The sequence below is a fragment of the Cricetulus griseus genome (genome assembly GCF_003668045.3).
Source record: "Cricetulus griseus strain 17A/GY chromosome 1 unlocalized genomic scaffold, alternate assembly CriGri-PICRH-1.0 chr1_0, whole genome shotgun sequence".
Classification (NCBI taxonomy): Eukaryota; Metazoa; Chordata; class Mammalia; order Rodentia; family Cricetidae; genus Cricetulus; species Cricetulus griseus.
In genome coordinates this window covers 228,468,601-228,491,656 of record NW_023276806.1, presented here as the reverse complement: position 1 = coordinate 228,491,656, position 23,056 = coordinate 228,468,601, and the positions used below count along the sequence as shown (strand labels likewise).

Below are 23,056 nucleotides of genomic sequence, written 5' to 3'. Positions count from 1 at the left end.
ATCCACATATTTAACAATTAGAGGCTAGGACTGAATATCAGAGAGAACATGGAACTGGGCAGTGGTGGCATATACCTTTCATCCCAGTCCTTGGGAGGTAGAGGCAGGTAGATCTCTAGGTTCGAAGGCCAGCCTGGTCTACATAGTGAGTAACCCTGTTTCAAAAAACCAAATTGAGAGGAGAGGGGGGGGGAGTGGACTGATTATATTTTTAGTTCCATATATTTTCCTGCAAGCTCATAATTTAATTTTACTTTACAGATATATAAAATTTCATCATTTATATGTACCAAATTTTCATTGTCATTACTTGATGAACATCTAGGCTGATTACTTTTCCTGACTATTGTCAATACAGCATACAGACATGGATGTGCAAGTATCTCTATAGTAGGGTGCAGAGTCCTTTGGATAGATCCCAGGGCCACATGGTGATTATTCTTTTAATTTTTACAGAAATAACCAGACTGATTTCCACAGTGGCTGCATTAGTTTACATTCCTACCAACAATCTCCATCAGCATGTGTTGCCATCTGCTATCTTAATGATGGCCATTTTGCCTGGGGTAAGATAAATCTCAAGTAGTTTTAATTTGCATTTTCCTGATAGCTAATGAAGTTGAACACTTTAAAAAAACATTTATTGGCCATTTGTATATTTTCTTCTGAGAAATGTCTGTTTAAGTAACTTTGGCCCACTTATTGATTGGTAGATTTTTTTGTCGTTAACTTTTGCAATCTTACATATTCTAGAGATTAATCCTTTGCCTGAGGTATAGTTGGAGAATATTTTCTTCCATTCTGTAGGCTCTGTTGATAGCATCTTTGCTGTGCAGAATATTTTAATTTCATGCAATTACCTTTGCCAATTCTTGGGTGCTATGTTTCTTTTTAAAGAATCAGTGGTTGAGATGAATCCGTCTATTCCTACTCTCAAATTGGAAGTTTTCAAGCCTTTTTACTTGCCAAGAGATGTCTGCCTGGTGGAATATTTAAAGGATGATCCCTGTTAGATCCAACCTAAAAAATGAGAAGATTAGGTCAAAATGTAAATGCTCACAGCTAGAAAATGTGGTTGGCTGGTGATCTACTCAAAATCACTAAAAAAAAAAAGAAAGAAACAATTAATGATAACACAGTAAATTAAAAGATGCTTGATCACAATTTACAATAGATACTTGGGATTGTTATTTATCATAATAATGGGTGGATAATAGAAACAATTCGAAGAGGTGCCATGGAAAACAATGTCTCTCAAAACAGTTTGGTTTTGAAGAGAAAATCCATGGCCAGAAAGACTGGTCAACATGAAGGGTAGTGTTGTTCAATAACTATCTGTTCTTTTAAGTGATGGCAAACCAAACCTCTGCCACTGAGTTTCTCCTCCTGGGAGTGACAGACATACAGGAATTGAACCCCATTCTCTTTGCTATTTTCTTCACCATCTACTTTGTCAATATTACTGGGAATGGAGCCATCCTGATGATCGTCATTTCAGATCCAAAACTCCACTCGCCTATGTATTTCTTCCTGGGAAACTTAGCATGTCTAGATATCTGCTTCTCCACTGTAACACTGCCAAAGATGTTAGAGAACTTCCTCTCCACAAGCAAAGCAATCTCCTTTCTGGGATGCATAACTCAGCTTCATTTCTTCCATTTCCTGGGTAGCACAGAGGCCCTGCTACTGCCAGTGATGGCTTTTGATCGCTTTGTGGCTATCTGCAAACCACTCCACTATTCTGTCATCATGAATCGCCAGCTCTGTATTCAGATGACCGTTACTATATGGATCATTGGCTTTCTACATGCCTTGCTTCACTCTGTAATGACATCTCGTTTGAGGTTCTGTGGTTCGAATCATATTCATCATTTCTTCTGTGATGTTAAGCCATTGCTAGATCTGGCCTGTGGAGATGCTGAACTCAACCTTTGGCTACTCAGTACCATCACAGGCACCATTGCCCTCAGTCCCTTTTTCCTGACATTTCTCTCCTATTTCTACATTATTGCCTATCTTTTCCTCAAAACCCGTTCTTGCAGCATGCTTCACAAAGCACTGTCTACTTGTGCCTCTCACTTCATGGTTGTTATTCTGTTCTATGCTCCTGTCCTTTTTATTTACATTCGTCCCACCTCAGGCAGCTCTCTGGATCAGGACCGGGTAATTGCTATCATGTACAGTGTGGTCACCCCTGCTCTCAATCCACTCATCTACACCTTGAGGAACAAGGAAGTGAGGAGTGCGCTGACTAGGAAGATGAGGAGATGGCTCTGACTTGAAGAAATCTAAAGAACTCTTCTGAGGCATAAATAGCTAGGCAGTGAAAAAGTGTAGAAACAGCTGCATTTCTCAATTTTAAGAATGTGTATTATTGAGAAAAATTGAACAACTGAAAATATATAGGAAAACTGTCCATCAGTATGAAACAATATTTTCTTAGATAATACAAGGGAAACTTGAACATGTATGGCTCTAGCTACAGAATCTTCCTGAATTTTTTTTTTTTGAGAATACCAGTTGATATTCTTGACTTGTGATATATTCTAATATATTATTACATGTAACTAGGTTTAGAAATATGTGTGTAGCATCCATTTTTAATAAATAAATAGTATTTGTTTGTTTATCTGTGTGGATACTTTTGGTTAATACATATTAGTGAGGAGAATAAAATTATTACACTTTGCTGGGCAGTGGTGGCGCATGCCTTTAATCCCAGCATTTGGAAGGTAGAGGCAGGCGGATCTGTGAGTTCGAGACCAGCCTGGTCTACAAGAGCTAGTTCCAGGACAGCCTCCAAAGCCACAGAGAAACCCTGTCTTGAAAATCCAAAAAAAAAAAAAATTACACTTCTTTCCCTCTTATTAAAAACAGATTCTTTTATCACACAATATATCCTGGTTACAGTTTCCCCTCCCTCTACTCCTCCCAGTTCCTCCCTACTTTCCTCCCTTCCAGATCCACTCCCTCTCTGTCTCTTATTGGAAAAGAACAGTTTTGGGCGTTGGTGGTGCACGCCTTTAATCCCAGCACTCGGGAGGCAGAGGCAGGCAGATCTCTGTGAGTTCGAGGCCAGCCTGGTCTCCAGAGAGAGTGCCAGGATAGGCTCCAAAGCTACACAGAGAAACCCTGTCTCAAAAAATCAAAAAGAAAGAAAGAAAGAAAGAAAGAAAGAAAGAAAGAAAGAAAGAAAGAAAGAAAAGAACAGTTTTCTAGATAACATCCAAACCTGACAAAACAAAATATAATAAGATAAACAAAAACGTCACATTGAGGCTGGACATTGCAACCCAACAGAAGGAAAAGAATCCCAAGAAAAGTCACAAGATGATATGTTGGGCTCTTCAATTTTAGTTTATTGATCAATCCAAGTCTGTTTCATGCCAATACCATGCAGTTTTTTTGTTACTACAGCTTTGTAGTACAACTTGAAATCAGGAATGGTGATGCATCTGGCAGTCCTTTTAAAGTTCAGGATTGTTTTAGCCACCTTGATTTTTCTGTTCTCCACATGAAATTGAGAATTATCCTTTCAAGATATGTGAAGAATTGTAATTTTGATGGAAATTGCATTGAATATGTGCATTTCTTTTTGGAGGATGGCCATTCTTTGCTATGTTAATCCTACCTATCTGAGAGCATGAGAGATCTTTCCATCTGATATCTTCTTCAATTTCTTTTTTCAAAGACTCGAAGTTCCTGTCATACAAGCCTTCCACTTTCTTAGTTAGAGTTACTCCAAGATATTTTATATTATTTGTGGCTATTGTGAAAGGTGTTGTTTCCCTGGTTTCCTTCTCAGTCCATTTGCATTTGTATACAGAAGGTCTACTGATTTGATTTTTTTTTTTAGTTAATCTTGTACTCAGTTCTTTGCTGAAAGAGTTTATCAGCTGTTGGAATTCTCAGGTGGAATTTTTACTGTCACTTGTTTATACCATTATGTCATCTGTGAATAGTGACACTTTGCCTTCTTTCTTTCCAATTTGTATCCCCTTGATCTTCTTAAATTACCTTATTGTTCTAGCTAAGTCTTCAAAATACTATATTGAATAGGTATGGAGAGAATGGACAATCTGGTTCCTGATTTAGTGATAATTCTTTGATTTTATTGGCTATAAGCTTGCTGTAAACTGCCTTTAAATGTTTAGCTATGTCCCTTATATTCCTAATCTCTCCAGGATTTTTATTATGAAGGAGTGCTGGATTTTTTCAAAGGCTTTTTCAGCAACCAATGAGATGATTTGTACTTTTTTATTAAAGTTTACAAGTGGATTACATTTATTATTTTTTGTATATTGAGCTTCCTCTGCATCTCTGTGATGAAGCATACTTGATTGTGGTGTGTGATCTTTTTTTAAAAATAATTTTTTATTTAAATTAAAGCAATCTTATTTTACATACCAATCCCAGTTCCCTCTCCCTCCATTCCTCCCATGTCCCCTGCCAACTCTCCATCCCACCCTCATCTACTCCCCAGGGAGGGTGAGGCCTCCCATGAGGGATTGTCAGAGTCTGACAAATCATTTGAGGCAGGACCTAGGCACTTCCCCATGTATCTAGGCTGAGAGAGTAACCTTCCATAGGGAATGGGCTCTCAAAGCCCATTGGTGCACTAGGGATAAATACTGGTTCCTCTGGATGATCTTTTAGATATGTTCTTGGAATTAGTTTGCAGGTATTTTGTTTAGTATTTTTGCACCTATGTCCATAGGGTTGAGGAACACCACAACTTGAAGTAGATTTTTTTCCAGTAAATAACACAATCTCAGGGTTCACAGTGTGACCAAATATCCTGCAATAGGCAGTTTTCCTTCTGTTTCTGTTTTGTGGACTAATTTGAGGAGTACTGGCATTAACTCTTTGAAAGTTTGGTAGAATTCTGTGCTAAAACCATCTGGCCCTGGGCTTCATTTTGGTAGGGAGACTTTTAATGACTGTCTCTATTTCCTAATAGAGGGGTTATAGGTCTATTTAAATTGTTCATGTGATCTTGATTTAACTTTAGTAAGTGGTACCTATGGAGAAGATTATCCATTTCTTTTCAATTTTCCCATTTGATGAAGTACAGATTTTGAAAGTATATCCTCTCACATGGATGTAAAGCAAGCCCAGCTCTGCAGGAGTCCTGAGGAGGAGTCCTAGGGCCATCACCTTAGGCACAGAATCGTGCCCAGACAGAGAGAATGCTTGCTCACAACAGATCCTTATCTAATGCCACTGTCTCTATCTTAGGTAGTTAAATACTTACAGTGGTGGGTTCTTAGTGGTAGTATTTTTATGTTGTCTAATTTTAGTCAGGCTTCTGTATAAAGCCGTAAGGTCTGTGAATGCCATACAACCCTTTATTGCCATATAATACTTGTAAATATAATCCTGCTCTCGAGTGAGGTGAGTTACATGCTGTATATATAAAAATGAAATCCAGTTGGTCTTAACTGAGTTTTAAAGAGCTAGGTGTATCAGTGCATTTCAAGCCCAGACAGAACATCTCTGCAGCATCAATGGGGAAGTTAAGGTAAACCCTGTGTGACTGGAGACAGGGTACAGAGTCACGGTACATCACACTGCCTCTTTGACACGTGGCTCTTGTTTTGTGGAGACTTCCCCTACTCTGGAAAATGCTTTGCTTTTGGGTGCTTGATTGATATATTTAAGAGTATTTAAGCTTTCCAATATACATCTTAGAGGGGAAAATAGAAGATATGTTCATAATTTTGCTTAAATTTGCCATCTGTAGATTTAGAAATACATTCTCACTGTCCAAAAATGAGCTGAAACATGGCTTCTGGCAACAAGTCATTTTTACCATTGTGTAGTTAGAATCATAGCTTGTGGTTTATTTTCTGATATTTTAAAAAGTGTGCATTAAAAAACTCATCTGCAGTGGTAGCTCCTCACAATTTATTTTAAAGTTGGAAGAAGGTATTTATAAGATTTACATTAGTTTTACCCATAAATACTTCAATAATTTTGGAGTGGAAGTCAGGTTGCTAATGTCAGAGCACCTATTGCTTTAGAAGCCCTTTCTTTTAGGTATCTACCTGAAGATTGGCTTAATTTGAATAAAATAGTCCCCCCCTCTCTTTGTGGCCTGAAGATGAGATGTCTTGGCTCCACTGTGAGCTTCCAGTTTCAGATAGAGCAGCATTTTCCTGGGATAATTAGCCGAGTCCTCCCTGCTAAGGATGCACAGTATCTTCTGTAGCTAAAAGAAGGTATTTTCACCTACGTGGGATAACTTGTTGCTTTCAATGAATGGCTCCCACTCTCATTGGGTGCAAAAGCTGCTACAGAAAGCAGCCATTTACTTGGGTGTTTAGTAGTTATTGTGATAAATAAAAAGTTATTGAACTGTCCTTTATAGTGCTTGTTTCAGGGAATTGGTAAAAAAGAAACAGAAACATTAAATTTAGAATAAGGGAGATTATTTTAATTTATCCTTTTAAAAATTGTCTGAAACATTATGAAACATCTGTAAATGTCTTGATTTAGAGTCTAATATGAATTTACTGCTGGAAGAAAAGGATTTGGCAGCTGCTTATCTTGCTGCATGGAAACTTTTAGCTCAGTGCCCAGTCCTCAGTAGTAGAATGAAAAAAAAAGTATAACCTCATGATTCTCTGTATTTCCTCAGTGTCTGTTGTTATGATCCTATTTCTGATTCTGATTTTGTTAATTTGGATATTCTCTATCTTTCAGTTAGTTGGAAGGGTTTGTCTATGTTGTTGATTTTCTCAAAGAACCATCATGGAAGACAGTGGTGCTAAGAATGCTTTGAACTGTGGATTCTTCAAGATGTTTCAGAGGAGAAGAATTTTAGTATATTGCCTAAAGATCATTCTTGTGATATTTTGGTGAAGAAAGTGGCTGCCTTTTACCCTTGTTCAAAGTCTGCCGGAGGTAAAGTGAAGAGTTTTGGATTAATTCTGTCAGTGGAGGAAATCTCAAAACAGCCTAGTAAAGACTGTATTGTGTGGTAATTAGTGATAGTTCGAATGAAGATTTATAATGAAAAGAAGTCAGCTGAGCAGGACAAATTACAAAATAAATTTTGAGGAGAAAAAGAGCACCAGGAACTATAATGGAGCTAAGTCCTGTGTTCCAGGAGATAAACAGAGTAAGAAATGGAATAAAGGGAATGGCCAGCTCAGAGCCAGGTCCCACCCAGATAAATTTCTAATTTGTGAAAAGGAACCAAAGAAAACCTTACAGCCGGCCGTGGTGGTGCACACCTTTAATACCAACACTCCAGAGGTAGAGACTGGTAGATATCTGAATTTGAGTCCAGCCAAGGGCAGTCAAGCTGAGGCAGTGAAGGTAGCAATCAAAAACAGCAAGCTGGTGAAGATGTAATTGGATGGGAGGGTCATGCTTCAGCCCCAGTAAGCAGCAGAACTTGGCAGCTTCAGCTAAATCCACTGGCTCTGGATTTAGAGTTAAGGATAAAAGAAAAGGGCTATGGAATTTTCCCCTCAGTCTAAGGAAAGCCACTGAAGCCAGGCATGTGGCAGGTGTATCATTGAATGTAGGACTAGACAGGCCATTGTGTGAAGCTGTGACACTGAAGTCTGGATTACCTTTGAGACCACAAGATGCTGGAGATGCCAGAGCTGTGGGATATTGGATGAGAAGAACTGCTAACAGGGAGTAGAACCAGACCAAGATAAAGAAGTGTGTTACAGTTAACAAAGCTGCAGGGAGTTGGAGATCTGAAGAGCATTTTGACATCAGATGTGGGGGAGATGCAGAATTTGGAGTTTTCCCAGCTGGTTTTCAGTATTTATTTGGTCCAGTATTTCCTCATGCACCCTACATTTTGGAATGGTAATGCATATACTGTGCCATTATATATTGGAAGTATGTAATCTATTTTTTTTATTTTATAGGGGATTACAGTTAAGAGACTGCATGAATCTTGGAAGAGACTGAGCTTTGGACTTTAAAATATTGTTGAGACAATGATAGATTATAGGGACTTTTGAAGTTGGACTAAATGCATTTTGTATTATGATATTGTTACAAGCTTATGGGGGTCATGGAGTAAAATGTGGTCATTTGAATGTAATTGGCCCCCTAATCTCAGGGAGTGGCACTATTAGGAGGTGTGGCTTGTTGGAGTAGGTATGGCCTTGTTGGAGGAAATGTATCAGTGTGGGGGCAGGTTTTGAGGTCTTTTTATTCAAGTTTTGCTCAGTGTGACCCATAGACCATCTTTTGTTGCCTTCATATCAAGATATAGCACCATGTCTTCTTGCACGCTGCCATGCTCCCCACCATGATGATAATGGACTAACCCTCTGAAACTACCTAACCCTTTCTTGGTTTCCTTTCTAAGTATTATCCTGCACCTCTACTCACAACTGTTTATATAGACACATGTATTCGTTATAGACTAGGCTTTTTAACATAGAGAACACACAAAATCGTTCATGTAACAAATGGAGAAGTTACAACATTTGTAGGACTAAAGAAAAAAATAAATATGAAGGATCCCATGCTAAAAGTATTCCTGAAAACTTCTAGATGGTGACCACAAGGCAGTAAGCCAAGCTGGGGGCTCGGCTGATGTGCCTCTTAGGGCAGATGCCCATGTAGCTTGTGACAAATGGAGAGTCACAGAGGAATTGCTCTAGGTTATGCCTTTCTTTCACAAGTTGGGAAAAGTACTGTTTATTTTCATATCCATTATATTCAGCACCGGGGACATGCTCCCTTGGGGTTTTATGTCTGCCGATCTGTCTTATTAAAACACTGGCAGAACCGTGGATGGCAAAGGGGTTTCTGGAGAGGAAATGTAGGCTAGAACTACAACATGAGCTGTCACTTCAAAAATTTCACAGCCTGTGAAATTTGTGTATATAAACCTGAGAATCTTTGTTACTTTTGGTCTGTATAATCAACCAGGTAAGAGACTGCATTAGGAGTAAACTTGGAAGTTACCTGTATTTTCTGTTCTTTAGGGGGTCTCCTGTCTGTTTGCAACATTAAACATCAATACCTGGGGTTCAGGTATGAGTTCCCTGTCTTGAGATGGACTCTTCACTATGTGTGTGGATTGTGAAGGTTCTTGGTTTTTACACACAATTATCACACGTCAAGTCATCATTGTTACTTTAATCCTCTCTAAAGTTAACCTGAAATCCCCAAATATTGAAAGTGCTGAGCAAAATCATTGATATTGACCATTCCAATTGCTTATTTTTCCTTAAGAATTAGGTAAATAGGGTTTTTTGTAAATAGGTTTTTTGATATATATTTTTCAGAACCATTTTTTTTCAGGTCTAAAGACTCATAAATTATCTTGTTCATGTGGGTTGAATTTTTAACAAGAATGTCTGTTGCATTTATAAACAGACAAAATAATAATGGCTATCCAAGGAACATCCCTGAGTTATTTGAAGGCAACCCTTCAGAGAATTACACTAGTGATTACATCATTTCTCAGACAGTCTTCTATATTCTATAAAGCATAGGATCCCTTGGGACCCTTATAAGTTTTCTCCAGTTCATTAATTTTGTTTCTTTAGATGAACAAATTGCTTTCTTCACCTGGAGATTTCTTACACCTTGAGCAATTCCTCTTTTGTAGGAACCACCCCAATGTCAGTATCTGTCCAGCTCAGTGGGCTCCCAGCAACACGAGCCTTCCACACCCTGATTCCAATTCTTCTCTTCTGTGCGCAGAATGAACCCAGCACATCTTTAAATAAAAGGAACCAGAGGAAGCTACTTCTCATAGCTATGTCTGCTCTGACCAGTATATCTCAGGGAGGAAACTCAGGTACTTTGCTAATAATGAAGAGAAAAGCATTTTTTAAAAAGGTTACTTGTCTTATAGTACATGATGATTGTACAATTAGATATGAAACCTTTTGAAATGAACTTATTCATAATTCTTCAAATATTTTGACATTCATTGAAAAACACTGCTATTTTAATTATGTTAGTAAAATAAAAATTGTCCATTTCTTTAGGTGAAAATAAGACTTTATTTTAAAGGATGCCAGGAATCAATTTCATAGAGAAGAAACAGTCTTAAAATGAGGAGAGCTGAACATTTTTGGTAACTTAGGAGTAGGTTGATTTAAGGCAGCCTGATTTTGGGATCATAAAACATAAAACATAAAACCTACCATGGTACCATTAGTGGAGCTAGAAGAAAGGCAAGTAAACCTTCTCCATATTTTTTTTTGTTTTTTTGAGACAGGGTTTTTCTGTGTAGCTTTGGAGCCTATCCTGGCACTCGCTCTGGAGACCAGGCTGGCCTCGAACTCACAGAGATTCTCCTGCCTCTGCCTCCTGAGTGCTGGGATTAAAGGCATGCGCCACCAATGCCTGGCTCCTCCTCCATATTTGAAGAAGTAGTTTAAGTAGGTAACAGAGAAGACAAGATTTCAAAGATACTAAAGCTATAGGCATTGGCAGTTCCTCCTGATGAAATGAAAGAAGGACTGCTGGGTACTCAGAGGCAGAAGTCTTCTTTTTCAAATACTTTGGGATCTTTGGTTTCCTTTAGTCTCAGGATAACCAGGAGAATATAAATATCATAAAGTACAATTTAAAATGCAAAATGTCTTGGGTATCATGGCAGTATGACTATAACTCCACCCCTCAAGAAGCTAAGGCAGACTACTGAGTCACCATTCTCTACATTTGGAGACTCTCCAAAAACATCTTAGGAGTCTGTTTCTAAAGTTCTTAATGACTCAGATTACCAGAAGACACTAAGCCTATCATCTGCTACAGCTCTGAAAAATGTTATGCACATATCTGGTCAGAGTCTTGAGATTAATATGGTCATATTTCTTACCTCATCTGGCTCGGGATGTTCCTTACATCTGGCTTGATCGTGAATGAGAAACAAATCAGTGCAAAGATGTTTCTATTCGTATATATTCTTAAGATGAGTTGAACTTACTATGTTTTGATAAAGCTATTTATACTTTCTATAAACACCGTGGTTGAGACAAATTCATATCTGCCTATTTTCTTCATGTTAAAGCTCTTCGAGAGTGTCCTTACTTCTCAGAAGCTGTCTCCCTGGTGGGATATTTTAAAAGCTGCTCCTTGTTAGAGAAGGGATGAAAAGAAAGTTGGATCAAAATTTAAATGCTCACAGCTAGAAAAATGGTAGGATGGTACCTGATCTGAATCTTCAATAAGAAGACATTGTTAATGGGAAAATATAATAAATTAAAAGATGTTTGAATAGGAACATACAACAGAAACATACTTAATATTTAATGGGCTGATAGGCAAATATTGTATAAGAACTACACAATATCTTTGTGGAGTTATAGAAAATCACTCTCACAAACTTTGTTTGTATTGGCAAGGAAAGTATTGCCTAGAAAGACTAATGGGACGTGGAGGTTGGTGTCCCACAAACTATCCTATCTTTTCCTTTAAGTGTTACTGAATCAAACATTAGTCACTGAATTTCTCCTCTTGGGAGTGACAGACATACAAGAATTGAACCCTGTTCTCTTTGCCATATTCCTTACCATGTACTTTGTCAATGTGGCTGGGAATGGAGCCATCCTGATGATCGTCATCTTGGACTCAAGACTCCACTCACCTATGTATTTTTTCCTGGGAAACCTAGCATGTCTAGATATCTGCTACTCCACCGTGACAGTGCCAAAGATGCTGGTGAACTTCCTCTCTACCAGCAAAGCAATTTCCTTTCTGGGATGCATAACTCAGCTTCATTTCTTCCATTTCCTGGGTAGCACAGAGGCCCTGCTGCTGACAGTGATGGCATTTGATCGCTTCATGGCTATCTGCAAACCACTCCACTATTCTGTCATCATGAATCGCCAGGTCTGTATCCAGATGGCGGTCACCATTTGGGCCATTCCTTTCCTCCATGCTCTGCTTCACTCCATAATGACATCTCATTTGAGCTTTTGTGGTTCCAACCATATTCATCATTTCTTCTGTGATGTTAAGCCATTATTAGAGTTGGCCTGTGGAAACACTGAACTCAACAGGTGGCTGCTTAATACTCTCACGGGGACCATTGCCATTGGCCTCTTCTTTCTGACATTTCTCTCCTATTTCTACATTATCACCTACCTGTTTCTCAAGACCCGTTCTTGCAGCATGCTCCACAAAGCACTGTCTACTTGTGCCTCTCACTTCATGGTTGTTATTATTTTCTATGCTCCTGTTCTCTTTATCTATATCAGTCCTGCCTCAGGGAGCTCCCTGGAAGAGGACAGGATCATTGCTGTCATGTACACTGTGGTCACTCCTGCACTCAATCCACTAATCTATACTCTAAGGAACAAGGAAGTGAGGGGTGCTTTTAATAGGAAAATCAGAACACAGCTTTGACTTGAAGAAATGCGGTAAATTCTTCTGAAATACTGAAACAAGAAATTAATGTAAATGCTGAAGTGTGAAATTAGTTGATTCTGCAATTGTTTGTGATATGTATAGCATAAATGACCAGGTAATAGAATAAACACATAAGAAAATATGACTCAATTGTATGTAAAATTACAATCTATATAAAATATATAAAAGGGAAATTGGAATAAACCAGGTATAAATAAACCAGTATGCAAATATGTCTATATTGCGCATGTTTTGAATAGATGGATATTAGCAGATAAGTTAACATCCTACAATGTGATCAATAAAATCACTTCAGAAGGCAATACTGGGAATTGAACCCAATACTTCAAATGCTATGCCTATAATGTACTGCTGAACTATCTCCCTAGCACTCTTTTCTGTTTTTCTTTTCTCTCTTTTTTCCCAGGCTGGCCTGGAACTGACTATGGTCTAGGAAGGCTTTGAATTGCTGTTTTCCTGGTCAGTTCCTCAAGTTGCTGGTGATACAGCCCTTGTCATTGGACCTATCTATGATCACGAAAATTATAATTCTTGGAACTGGGTGGGTCAGATAAGAGCAAAATATAATGATATGTGCATATGAAGAAATCACAATAAAACCCATTACTTGTACACTCTGAAATGTGGTAATATTATGGTGATTTAATATTTTGAATATTCTAATGTAAAGTCATTGCTGTCCAACTATAAATATAAAGTTCAATTTGATGTGGAGTTTGGGTAAATTTAAAAAGTATATTTCCTAATTTCATATTTTTCAAATGGGAAGGCAATTAAGTAAATGAGATAAGTGACAGAGAGAACAGTAAAATGGTAGATGTCAAGTAATTTCCTGCATATTCACAAATCTGAAGCAAAGCATCAAGTGTTAGCCCTCAGAGAAAGGTGGACCTGGTGCAAAGGAATGGGAGTACAATAATGAACAGTAGGCAAACAGAAAGAACAGAGAGCAAATAGATCCAGAAATGTTGAACTTAAGGTCTGTAAAAGAAATAACAGATCCCAACATAGGAGGTTAATCAAAATGATGGGAAAGAGCACGTTTCTCTTCGCCAGGGGGATTTTAAGCAAAAGACAAAAGAGAAGCCTCTGTAGATGCCTCTGTAGGGCTCTACAAGTGCACTATCTGACACTTCAAAAACATAGTTTAACATAGGAAATCACTGATTCATTTGGCAAGAATATATGACACAACAGGGCTTCAGCCCTTCCTAGCTTGCTCACTGATGTTATAGAGATGTTCACCTTGAGAAGTCTTACAGTAAAAACTTTTGGCACAGGAAAAGCAAAAGCCCCTGTATTTTCCATCTCCAAGCTCCAAATTCTTCCAGAGATCTTTGGATTCTCCACTCACTAAGTAACAGCTCTGAAAGTCAGGGTGGGTCAAAGAAACTGTGATTGGCTTCGATTCACAGATAAAGTTATTGTTAAAATAAATCTTTCTGCCATCCACTTGAGTTCTGCTTGCTGAGTTAGGGCCCCAAATAATACACAGAGACTTCTATTAGGTACAAATGCTGCTTGGCCAATGACTAGGACTTCTCATCTGTTAGGTCAGTCTTAACTATCATAAATCTATATATTTTATAAGACTTACCTTATTTAGGAGGCCTTCCATGGCATCCTCATCCCAGGATCACATGGTGATTCTGGAGGAAGAGAGACGGCCCCCCGCTTCCTTCTTGCCCTTGTTTATACATGAGTCTCCCTGCTATATGACTTCCTGCCTGGATCACCACTTCTTTACTACATTTCCCAGAATCCTCCTTGACTCCTAGTCCCACCTACTTGCTGCCTCATTGGCCAAACAGTACTTTATCATCCAATAAGACAAACACATACACAGAAGCACTTCCCCCATCATCTCCTCTTTTCTGTCTAAATAAAAAGAAGGATAACTCATCTTTTATAGTAACTGAAGAAAACTATAACCATAACATGTGGTTACAAGTGCAGAGTATGCTGCAGAAGGAAGCTGAGGGCAGTTATGTTTGGCAACAGCAGATCAACTTCTGGGAGGAAGAGCTGTGTGGTATTATTTGTGGAAGGTATAGGGTGATGACTGAGGCACTGAGTGATTGTGAATTTCCTGGTGATGCCTCTAAGACTTCTAAAGATAAACTGTCGCAACCCATCTCTTGTAACATGACACCAAATACATCATCTTAAACCATAACACCCCACCCTAGCCCCTGAAATCTCACATTCATTTCATAACACAAAAGCACCATTTGGGGGCCTTTGAGGGTCAAAAATCAGGCCACAGTCATGTTTACACAATTTTTGGGTAACAGCAGTGTTTTGAGAGGCTGTGGAAACTTTGGGAGGTAGACTGCAGCTTGAGGAAGTAAGTTTCTAGAGATATGCCTTTGATAGTCACTCCACTTCCCACTCTGCCCTCTGCTCCCTGTGACCATGAGGTAAGAACTTCTTCCATCACTCTCCTACTGTCATAATATTTTGCTGAAATGACAGAACTAAGAAACAATGTTCTGAATCCTCTGGAACTGTGAACCAAATTAAATTCTTAAAAAAAAAAAAACAGTTCAGGATACTAACTTTCATTGACTCCAGGCTGAATAATCCCCCTAGGTTATCACAGATCCTGTTTGGCGTCACAGGAACAGATCTGTCTGGGGCATGGAAAGAAGACTCCTGAATCCACATACCAGTGGAGAAGAGAGAACTAGAAAGTGGGTTGGTTTAATATTTCCAGGATATTCAATGAGCTGACAGATATAAGTAAATAAATGTGGAATACTCCTTTACATTGTGTGAATATTTGTCATTGTGATTGGTTTAATTAAGAAGCTGACTGTCCATTAGCTGGACAGGTAGAGGTTAGCTGGGATAGTCAGACAAAAAGAGAGCACAAAGCAGGGCGAGTCTCAGGAGTCACAAGGAGTTGGAGAGGAAGCAGGAGATGAACTTGCCATATTGAGAAAAAGTACCAAGACACATGGCATAGCAGAGCATAGATAAGAAATATGGATTAGTTTAGGTTGTAAGAGTTATTTAGTACCAACCCTGAGCTATTGACCAAAAAATTTGTAATTAATAAAAGTCTCTGTGTGGTTATTTGGGAATTGGTTGGTGGGACAGAAAAGTCCTTTTACAATAAATAATAATTAGCCTAAGTTATCTAAAGTGAATTATGCTGCTTGCAGCTAGGAACATAACAAGAAAATCTACCCCCTTCTCAATTATTCACTCTCATTTTATCTACACTCAGAGAAGATGGAACTTCAATGAGTTGTAGCTCATCCAATTTAGATTGTCTAGTTTATTTCAGCTGTAAAAGATTCTCTGTCATGATCACACCTTGTCTTGCATAAAATAACCCATCAGAGATTCTGTTAAAATAACTTACTTTTTATAACCTGGACCACCAGGACCTTCTTCAGGGATTGTTTCCTGAGAGGGGAGTGCCAGGGGTGAGGAAAATAAGGAAGATAAGAAAGCTAGGGTCAAGAGATTTTTCATGTGCTGATGGCTTATGCCAAGTAAGTTTATTAAGAATTATATCATTTTATATACTGTTTGCAAGGTAAAAATGGACAGTCAGACGATAGCTAGAACATAGTGGAACAAAGTCAGCCAGAAGCTAATCAAGCAATGTTGCACAAAGAACACAGGATATCTCAGGTACATCACAGACCATGCATGTAGCACCCCTGGGACTGCTAACCACAGCTCTCCCTGGGGGAAAATGTCACGTTTCCAGGAACTGAATCCTAACTCCTTCAAGGCGTTGACCCAAGCCCCTGAATGGACCTTGCTAAATCTGTCCCTGAGCAAGAACCAGTGTTCCCTTTGTCCTTTCACCAAGGCCTCTGAGAAAGCTTTGGATTGGCCTGGCTTCCAATATTTTAAACTCTTCATATAATTCAGTAGCTTATACAGAGCTTATTGTTTTCCCTTCCAACCTAGTATCCAAATAGCTGACTCACTGTTTCTATGGTTCATTGTCTCCCTAGGATGCCTCCCAAGCCATACTAAATGTTCATCGAATGAGATTTACACATTTTCTTCCTGTTAATCTGATCAGATCAATTTGATTTTTGAGCTCAGTCATTTTTATAAGAGGATGAAAGAAACAGGGTAATTACTGGAACTTCATGGTTCCATTGGTGCTTGTATGTTCTCAGAAGACACAGGGGATCATGATTTTGGGTATGCACCAGCTCTTCTCTATGCTACCAACCTCTGGATATCTTTACTACAGAGAAAAAGGGACTTTTACTCATTTCACATATTGTCTTGGTGATCCCTATTAGTTCAATATGATTCCTAGCTGATGTCAAAGAATGATACACCATAGAGCTATTTGATGATGAATTTCAGAATTCATCATCAAATATGATAAAAATGAGAAATAATTTGGAGAATGGACCAAGATTTCTCATTTAGATAGAATTAGGTTTGTAATTCTGTCAGAATCTAAGGGTAAGTGATTAATGAGTAGGACAAATATTTGAATCCCTATTTATTTAGAAAAGTGCAATTTAAAACTCATACACCAGTTAGAGTGGTTCTTTTATAAAACCAGAAAATATTATGGTCACATGTCCACTATTCAAGTTTTCTTTATTCAAGGAGGTAGGTCAATGACTAGAAATAGAAATGAGTTTTAAACATCTGATTTCACATCTGAATCATTCTCAATATTTTACAGATGTTTAATTAGTGATTTTATCCTTCAAATAAGCAACAGGCAAATTTCTTAATGGAAATTTATTACACATTTTCCACTAATGAGTAACTCTGGGAACTGGCTCTCAAAGGTCAAGAAAGATTTATTTTACAGGTAAACCTTTTCTAATCCCAAGAGAGGTAATACAAATAATCCAAGGCTTCCAGACTCCATCATCTCTACTTTCGTATATGTTCTCAACAATGCAGGCAAAGGGCAAGATACTCTTAAGTCTAGGAACATTGGATAGAGTGGATGCTTCTGAGTTCATCACTTATGAGTGAACATTATGTCAGAAGGTAAGTGTGAAATGTGGTATTTTATGGAGTAAAATGAGCTCATATTTCAAGCTGGAACATAGAAAGTATAGTACAGGACACCATTCTATTTGTATGTTAGTTTCCAAAGTTGCATGTAAATAACTCCACCTAAAAAGAAAACACCAATCACAGTAAAATTTCTCCTATAAAGAAAAGGTATTATATATACAATATATACATATAACATACACGTGCACATATACGATCACACATGTGTACATCTATATCATCTATTATCTATCTACTGATCATCTATCTGTCAATCATTATCTTTCTAGCTATGTCATCTAGAGTTGAGGAAAGAAGCCTGAACTGAAAACTTGAACAGAGTAACTTGCCTGCAGATATTTGAAGTATAAAACTGGAAATAAAAAGAATCACAATAATTAATTTAAAAGGAATTTAAGGCAGGAGAAGAAACCAGATAAGGAGACTGAGGATGAGTCAGAAAGATCACTAGAAACCAGGAAAGTGTTGTGGGTGACTTGGAAGTCAGACAAAGAAAGGGTCTGAAGTAAAGAGGATTTTCAATTGACCTATCTTTTTGAGAAATCAAGTAATAATGACTGAAATTTGAAACTGGTATTGATGAGTATTATTTGTGGAAATACAAGTGTAAGTGCTTGCTTTAAGAGGGTTCAAGAAAGCATGAAGGTAAAACTATTGGATTAGAAAATAACTAGTGATTGAGATGGGAGTTTTTGGATGAATATGTCATAAAAAGTAGAAAAATGAGGCAATAGCTCTATAAGGCAAGGGACTCAACACATATTACCATGTAGCTCAACTGAAACTACATCTTTAGACACTACCATAGATGCTGAACTAGTTTTCAGATAACCTCAGTACTGAATCCCAGTTACTCTGAGATCTAATATGATCTATATAATTTATAGATAGATACATAGATTTGAGATGAATACAATAGCAGTGAGATTGTTTCACACAGGAGAGGGACAGCATGAGAGGAATGCCATTGCCTGATGGAGGGAAGGATTGTTCATAAGAAATGAGAGTGTAAGAGTAGACTTCACCTTGTATGAGAATAATCTCCTAATTCCCAGTACAAACGAAAACAGACTAGATGGGAAAGTGAGTAATGTAGGTATGATTGACAGAACACTCTGCAATTCTTAAATTCAAGCTAACTTGCAGCATCAGCATGTTGGAAACACACATTCTCATATCTTACCCCAGGTCTCCTCTGTCAGAATCTCTGGGGTGGAGTGTGACACCTGTGACTTAACAGCATCTCCAGGTCAGTGCCAACTTCGTGAAAGTTTGGAGTTCTCTCTTCTTATTTTAAAATATATTCATGGAAAAACTCATGTCTCCTTATTCTAAAACACTTATCCATTAGGACATCTATACACTGTGAGCAGTCAGAAGTTAGTGAACATAGAAATGGAGAAAGAAAATGCAAAAAGGATACTGTGATCATATCTCAAATTTTTATCTCAAAAATTTTATCTCCATATCTACATGGAGATGTAGATCATCATTTCCAGTTAGCATAACACAACCCAGATCTTTTTCAAAAGTTTAATTCTGAACCTCTCATATGCCTTTATTGTATGAAAATGCAACTAGGAACAACTAAAATTGCAACATTTTCCAAGTAGGACTTAATTCCCCACATAGTTTTAGTGAAGAATGTGTGCTCCTAAAGTACCACAAAGATAGTCATTATCTCTTTTTTAAAAAAAATCCTCCTTTGGTCCCCTTTATAGTTTTTAAGGCTTTATCTACATTTACACCAATTCAAACACCTACATATGTATATTATAAGCTAGAATCTGCATTTGAGAAAGAATATGAGTTTTCTGCTTTTCTGGGTTTATGTCACATCATTTACTATAATAATTTTCAGAGCCATTCACTTCCTTGAAAATTTTATCTCAATGTTCTTTATAGTGCTTAAAATCTAATTATGCACATTTTCTTTTTCATTGCAAACAGACCCTTCTTTCATACATCTAGACCACAGTTTCCCCTCCCTCCAGTCTTCTTCCTTCTTCTTTCCCTGATTCAGAAAGGAGCAGGCCAACAAGATACAACAACTGTTACAATAAATCTTTCCGCCATAAGCCGCTGAGCCCCACCGCCACGTGTATGCTTTATGCCAGCCACCTGCCCGAGTTAGGCCCAAATAAATACACGGAAACTTGTATTAGGTACAATGCTGCTTGGCCAATGACTAGGATCATCTTTATGTGGATAAGTCTTATAAAATATATAGGATTAAGATAGTTAAGACTGAGCTAACAGATGAGGAATCCTAGTCATTGGCCAAGCAGCTTTGAACTTAATGCAAGTTTCAGTGTATTAATTTGGGCCCTAACTCGGGCGGGCAGCTGGCATAAAGCACACATATGGCCGTGGGTGGCGATGGGGCTTGGCGGCTTTTGGCGGAAAGATTTATCGTAACAAACAACCACACTCAACAAAACAAGATACAACAAGACAAGGCAAAAGCCTTCACATTGAACCTGGACAAGGCAACCAAATAGGAGGAAAAGAGTCCCAAGAGCAGGCAAAAGAGTCAGAGACACTTTGCTCCCACTGTTAGGAGTCCCACAAAAACACCAAGCTAACAACCATAAAATATACACAGAGAATACAGGTCCTGTGCTTGTTGTTTTAGTCTCTGTGAGTTTATGTGAGCTCTGCTTAGTTGATTCAGTTGGCCATGTGCTCTTGTGTTCTTCATTCTTGTAACTCCTAAAATCTTTCATTTCCTCTTCCATATGTTCCCTGAGCTCTGAGGAGAAAGACCAGAAAGAGACCTCCAATTTAAACTCTCTCTCTTCATAATGTCTGGCTGTGGGTCTTTCCATGTGCCCCTGTCTGCTTCAGAAGGAAGGCTCTCTGATGACTACTAGACAAGAGACCCATCTATGAGTATAATGAAATACCATTAGGATTTATTTTATTATTTTTGTTTGTTTTTGTTTTGGCCAATCATGTTTTGTTCTACCATAGGTCTCTGGGCTATTCAGTCTCTGGTTCATGGCAATCCAGGCAGTGCTGGGCATGGGCTCCCTTTTGTGATGTGGGCCTCAGGTTAAAGCAGACATTGGTTGGCCACTCCAACAAGTTCTGTGTCACCATTGTATCAGCACATCTTTCAGGAGGACAGATTGTACTTCAAAGGTTTTGTGGCTGATATGTTGTCCATATTTCTCTTTCAGTATCTTCCTGTACCAAAAAGACTAAAACATAGGAATGGAGGTCCCATGTAGGCATCAGTTTAACCTCTCTACTTTCAGTGAGATGTGTGGATGTTGTCCTTGCAATGGGGCTCTGCTGTCAGTTTTCTGAGAACAACCTCTGTCCTAGCATCAGCTTGGGTTGTTTCAGGAATTTCCACCAGATGTCCTTGACCAACAACTCAACCCCAGGCTTCCACTGGAAGCCTTATCTGGCTACAAAGAGGGGTAGTTCAAACTCCATATCCTTTATTACTAGGAGTTCTCTCTAGGGTCACCCTCATGACCCATGACCTACTCTTTCTCTGTTTCCCTTCAGCAAAAGACAGGCCTCCCAGGGATACAAACCAAATGTGGCATATCAAGCTGCAATAAGACTAGGCACCTCCCCTCATATTAAGGCTGGATAAGGCAACCCAGTAGGGGGAAAGGGTCCCCAAAGCAGTCAAAACAATCAGACACAGCCCCCACTCCTACTGTTAGGAGTCCAACAAGAAGACCAACCTATGCTACCATAACATATACTGCAGAGGATTTAGGTCAGACCTTTGCAGGCTCCATGATTGTTGGTTCAGTCTCTGTGAGGCCCCTCTGAGTCCAGATTAGTTGATTATGTGGGTTTTCTTGTGGCGTCCATGATCCCTCTGGCTCCTACAATTCTCCCCACACCCAGCTTCAGCAGGATTCCCCAAGCTTCACCTAATGTTTGGCTGTGTATAGCCCCATTTTAAGCTGGATTACTTGATTTGTTTTCTTTTTTGGATATCTAGTTTCTTGAGTTCTTTATAAATTTTGGAAATCAGCCCTCTATAGGATGTGGAGCTGGTGAAAATCTTTACCATTCTGTAGGCTGCTTCCTTGTCCTATTCACAGTGTCCTTACCTTACAGGCGCTTTTCAGTTTCGTGAGGCCCCATTTATTAATAGTTGATCTTAGTGCCTGTGCTATTGGTGTTCTGTCCAGAAAGTTGTCTCCTGTGCCAATGTGTTCAAGGTTATTCTCCACTTTCCCTTCTATCAGATTCAGTTTATCTGCTTTTATGTTGAGGATTTTTATTTACTTGACTTGAGTCTTAACCAGGGTGATAGATATGGATCTATTTGCATTCTTCTACACCCAGACATCCAGTTTAACCAGCACCATTTGTTGAAAATTCTTTTTCAGTGAGTATTCCTGGCTTCTTTATTAAAAATCAGATGTCCATAGGTGTGTAGATTCATGTCTGGGTCTTCAATTTTATTCCATTGGTTATCATGTCTAAGGAAATTATCCATTTATATTTTCCAATTTGGTGGAGGTTTTGAAAGTATGCCCTTATGGTCCTCTGAATTTCCTCAGTGTCTGTCATTATGTCCCCTTTTTGTTTCTGATTTTGTTAATTTGGATATTCTCTCTGTGTCTTTTAATTAATTTGTGTAAGGGTTTGTCTATCTTGTTGATTTTCTCAAAGAGCCAATTATTTGTTTCATTGATTCTTTATATTATTTTCTTTCAGGCCTCAGCTTGATAATCCTTGCCATCTACTCCTCTTGGGGAATGATTACTTCTTTTTGTTTTAGAGTTTTCAGGTGGGCTGTCAAGTGACTACTATGAGATCTTTCCAATTTTTTTATGTAGGCACTTAATATTGTGAACTTTCCTCTTAGGACTACTTTCATTGTTCACAGTATTAAGTGCCTATATAAAGAAATAGATGCACCAATGTTTCCAAGTCATGTTAGCCGGACAATGCCTGGAGGAAAGGTGTCTCTTTCCTGAAATAGTAAAATAAAATGAACCACAGAAGAGGACAGTGAAGTGCCTATTTCTGCCTCTAATCTGTTAGCCAATGTATCATTTCTTTTTTTTACTTTTTTAAAGATTTTATTTATTTATTATGTATACAACATTCTGCTTCCATGTATATCTGCCCACCAGAAGAGGGCACCATATCTCATAACGGATGGTTGAGAGCCACCATGTGGTTGCTGAGATTTGAACTCAAGACCTCTGGAAGAACAGCCAGTGCTCTTAACCTCTGAGCCATCTCTCCAGCCCGACAATGAATCATTTCTTTATTTTCTTTCTTTTTTTCTCGAGACAGGGTTTCTCCATGGCTTTGGAGGCTGTTCTGGAAATAGCTCCAATAGACCAGGCTGGTCTCGATCTCACAGAGATCCGCCTGCCCCTGCCTCCTAAGTGCTGGGATTAAAGGAGTGTGCCACCAACACCCAGCCAATGTATCATTTCTTGATAAGTGTTGGGTTTTTTATGAAAAGCACTTTGAAGAGGAAAATAAGACTACTTTGCTCTATCATAATATACCCCATTTCCTTGTGAAGGGGACAAATACTAATGTAAAACCTTACTAAATATTTAAACAAAATATATATGGTGACTTCCTTCATATCACAATTGTGGTAATCTATGGAGGTTCAAGGTAGATGTGCCAATAGAAGTGTAAGAAGACATCCCAGGGAAGAAAC

The 23,056-nt window shown here is 38.5% G+C and overlaps 2 protein-coding genes across 2 annotated transcripts; both read left to right on the top strand.

Moving 5' to 3' along the window:
• Positions 1-1,350: 1,350 nt before the first annotated feature.
• Positions 1,351-2,277, top strand: LOC100768162 (olfactory receptor 12D2-like). The gene has a single exon (XM_027388664.2). The coding sequence runs from the start codon at positions 1,351-1,353 to the stop codon at positions 2,275-2,277; it is 927 nt and encodes a 308-aa protein (XP_027244465.1).
• A 7,329-nt stretch (positions 2,278-9,606) lies between these two features.
• LOC100774692 (olfactory receptor 12D2-like) lies at positions 9,607-12,345 on the top strand. The gene is made up of 2 exons (XM_035451411.1): positions 9,607-9,787; positions 11,417-12,345. The coding sequence occupies exons 1-2, from the start codon at positions 9,607-9,609 to the stop codon at positions 12,343-12,345; spliced, it is 1,110 nt and encodes a 369-aa protein (XP_035307302.1).
• Positions 12,346-23,056: the final 10,711 nt, after the last annotated feature.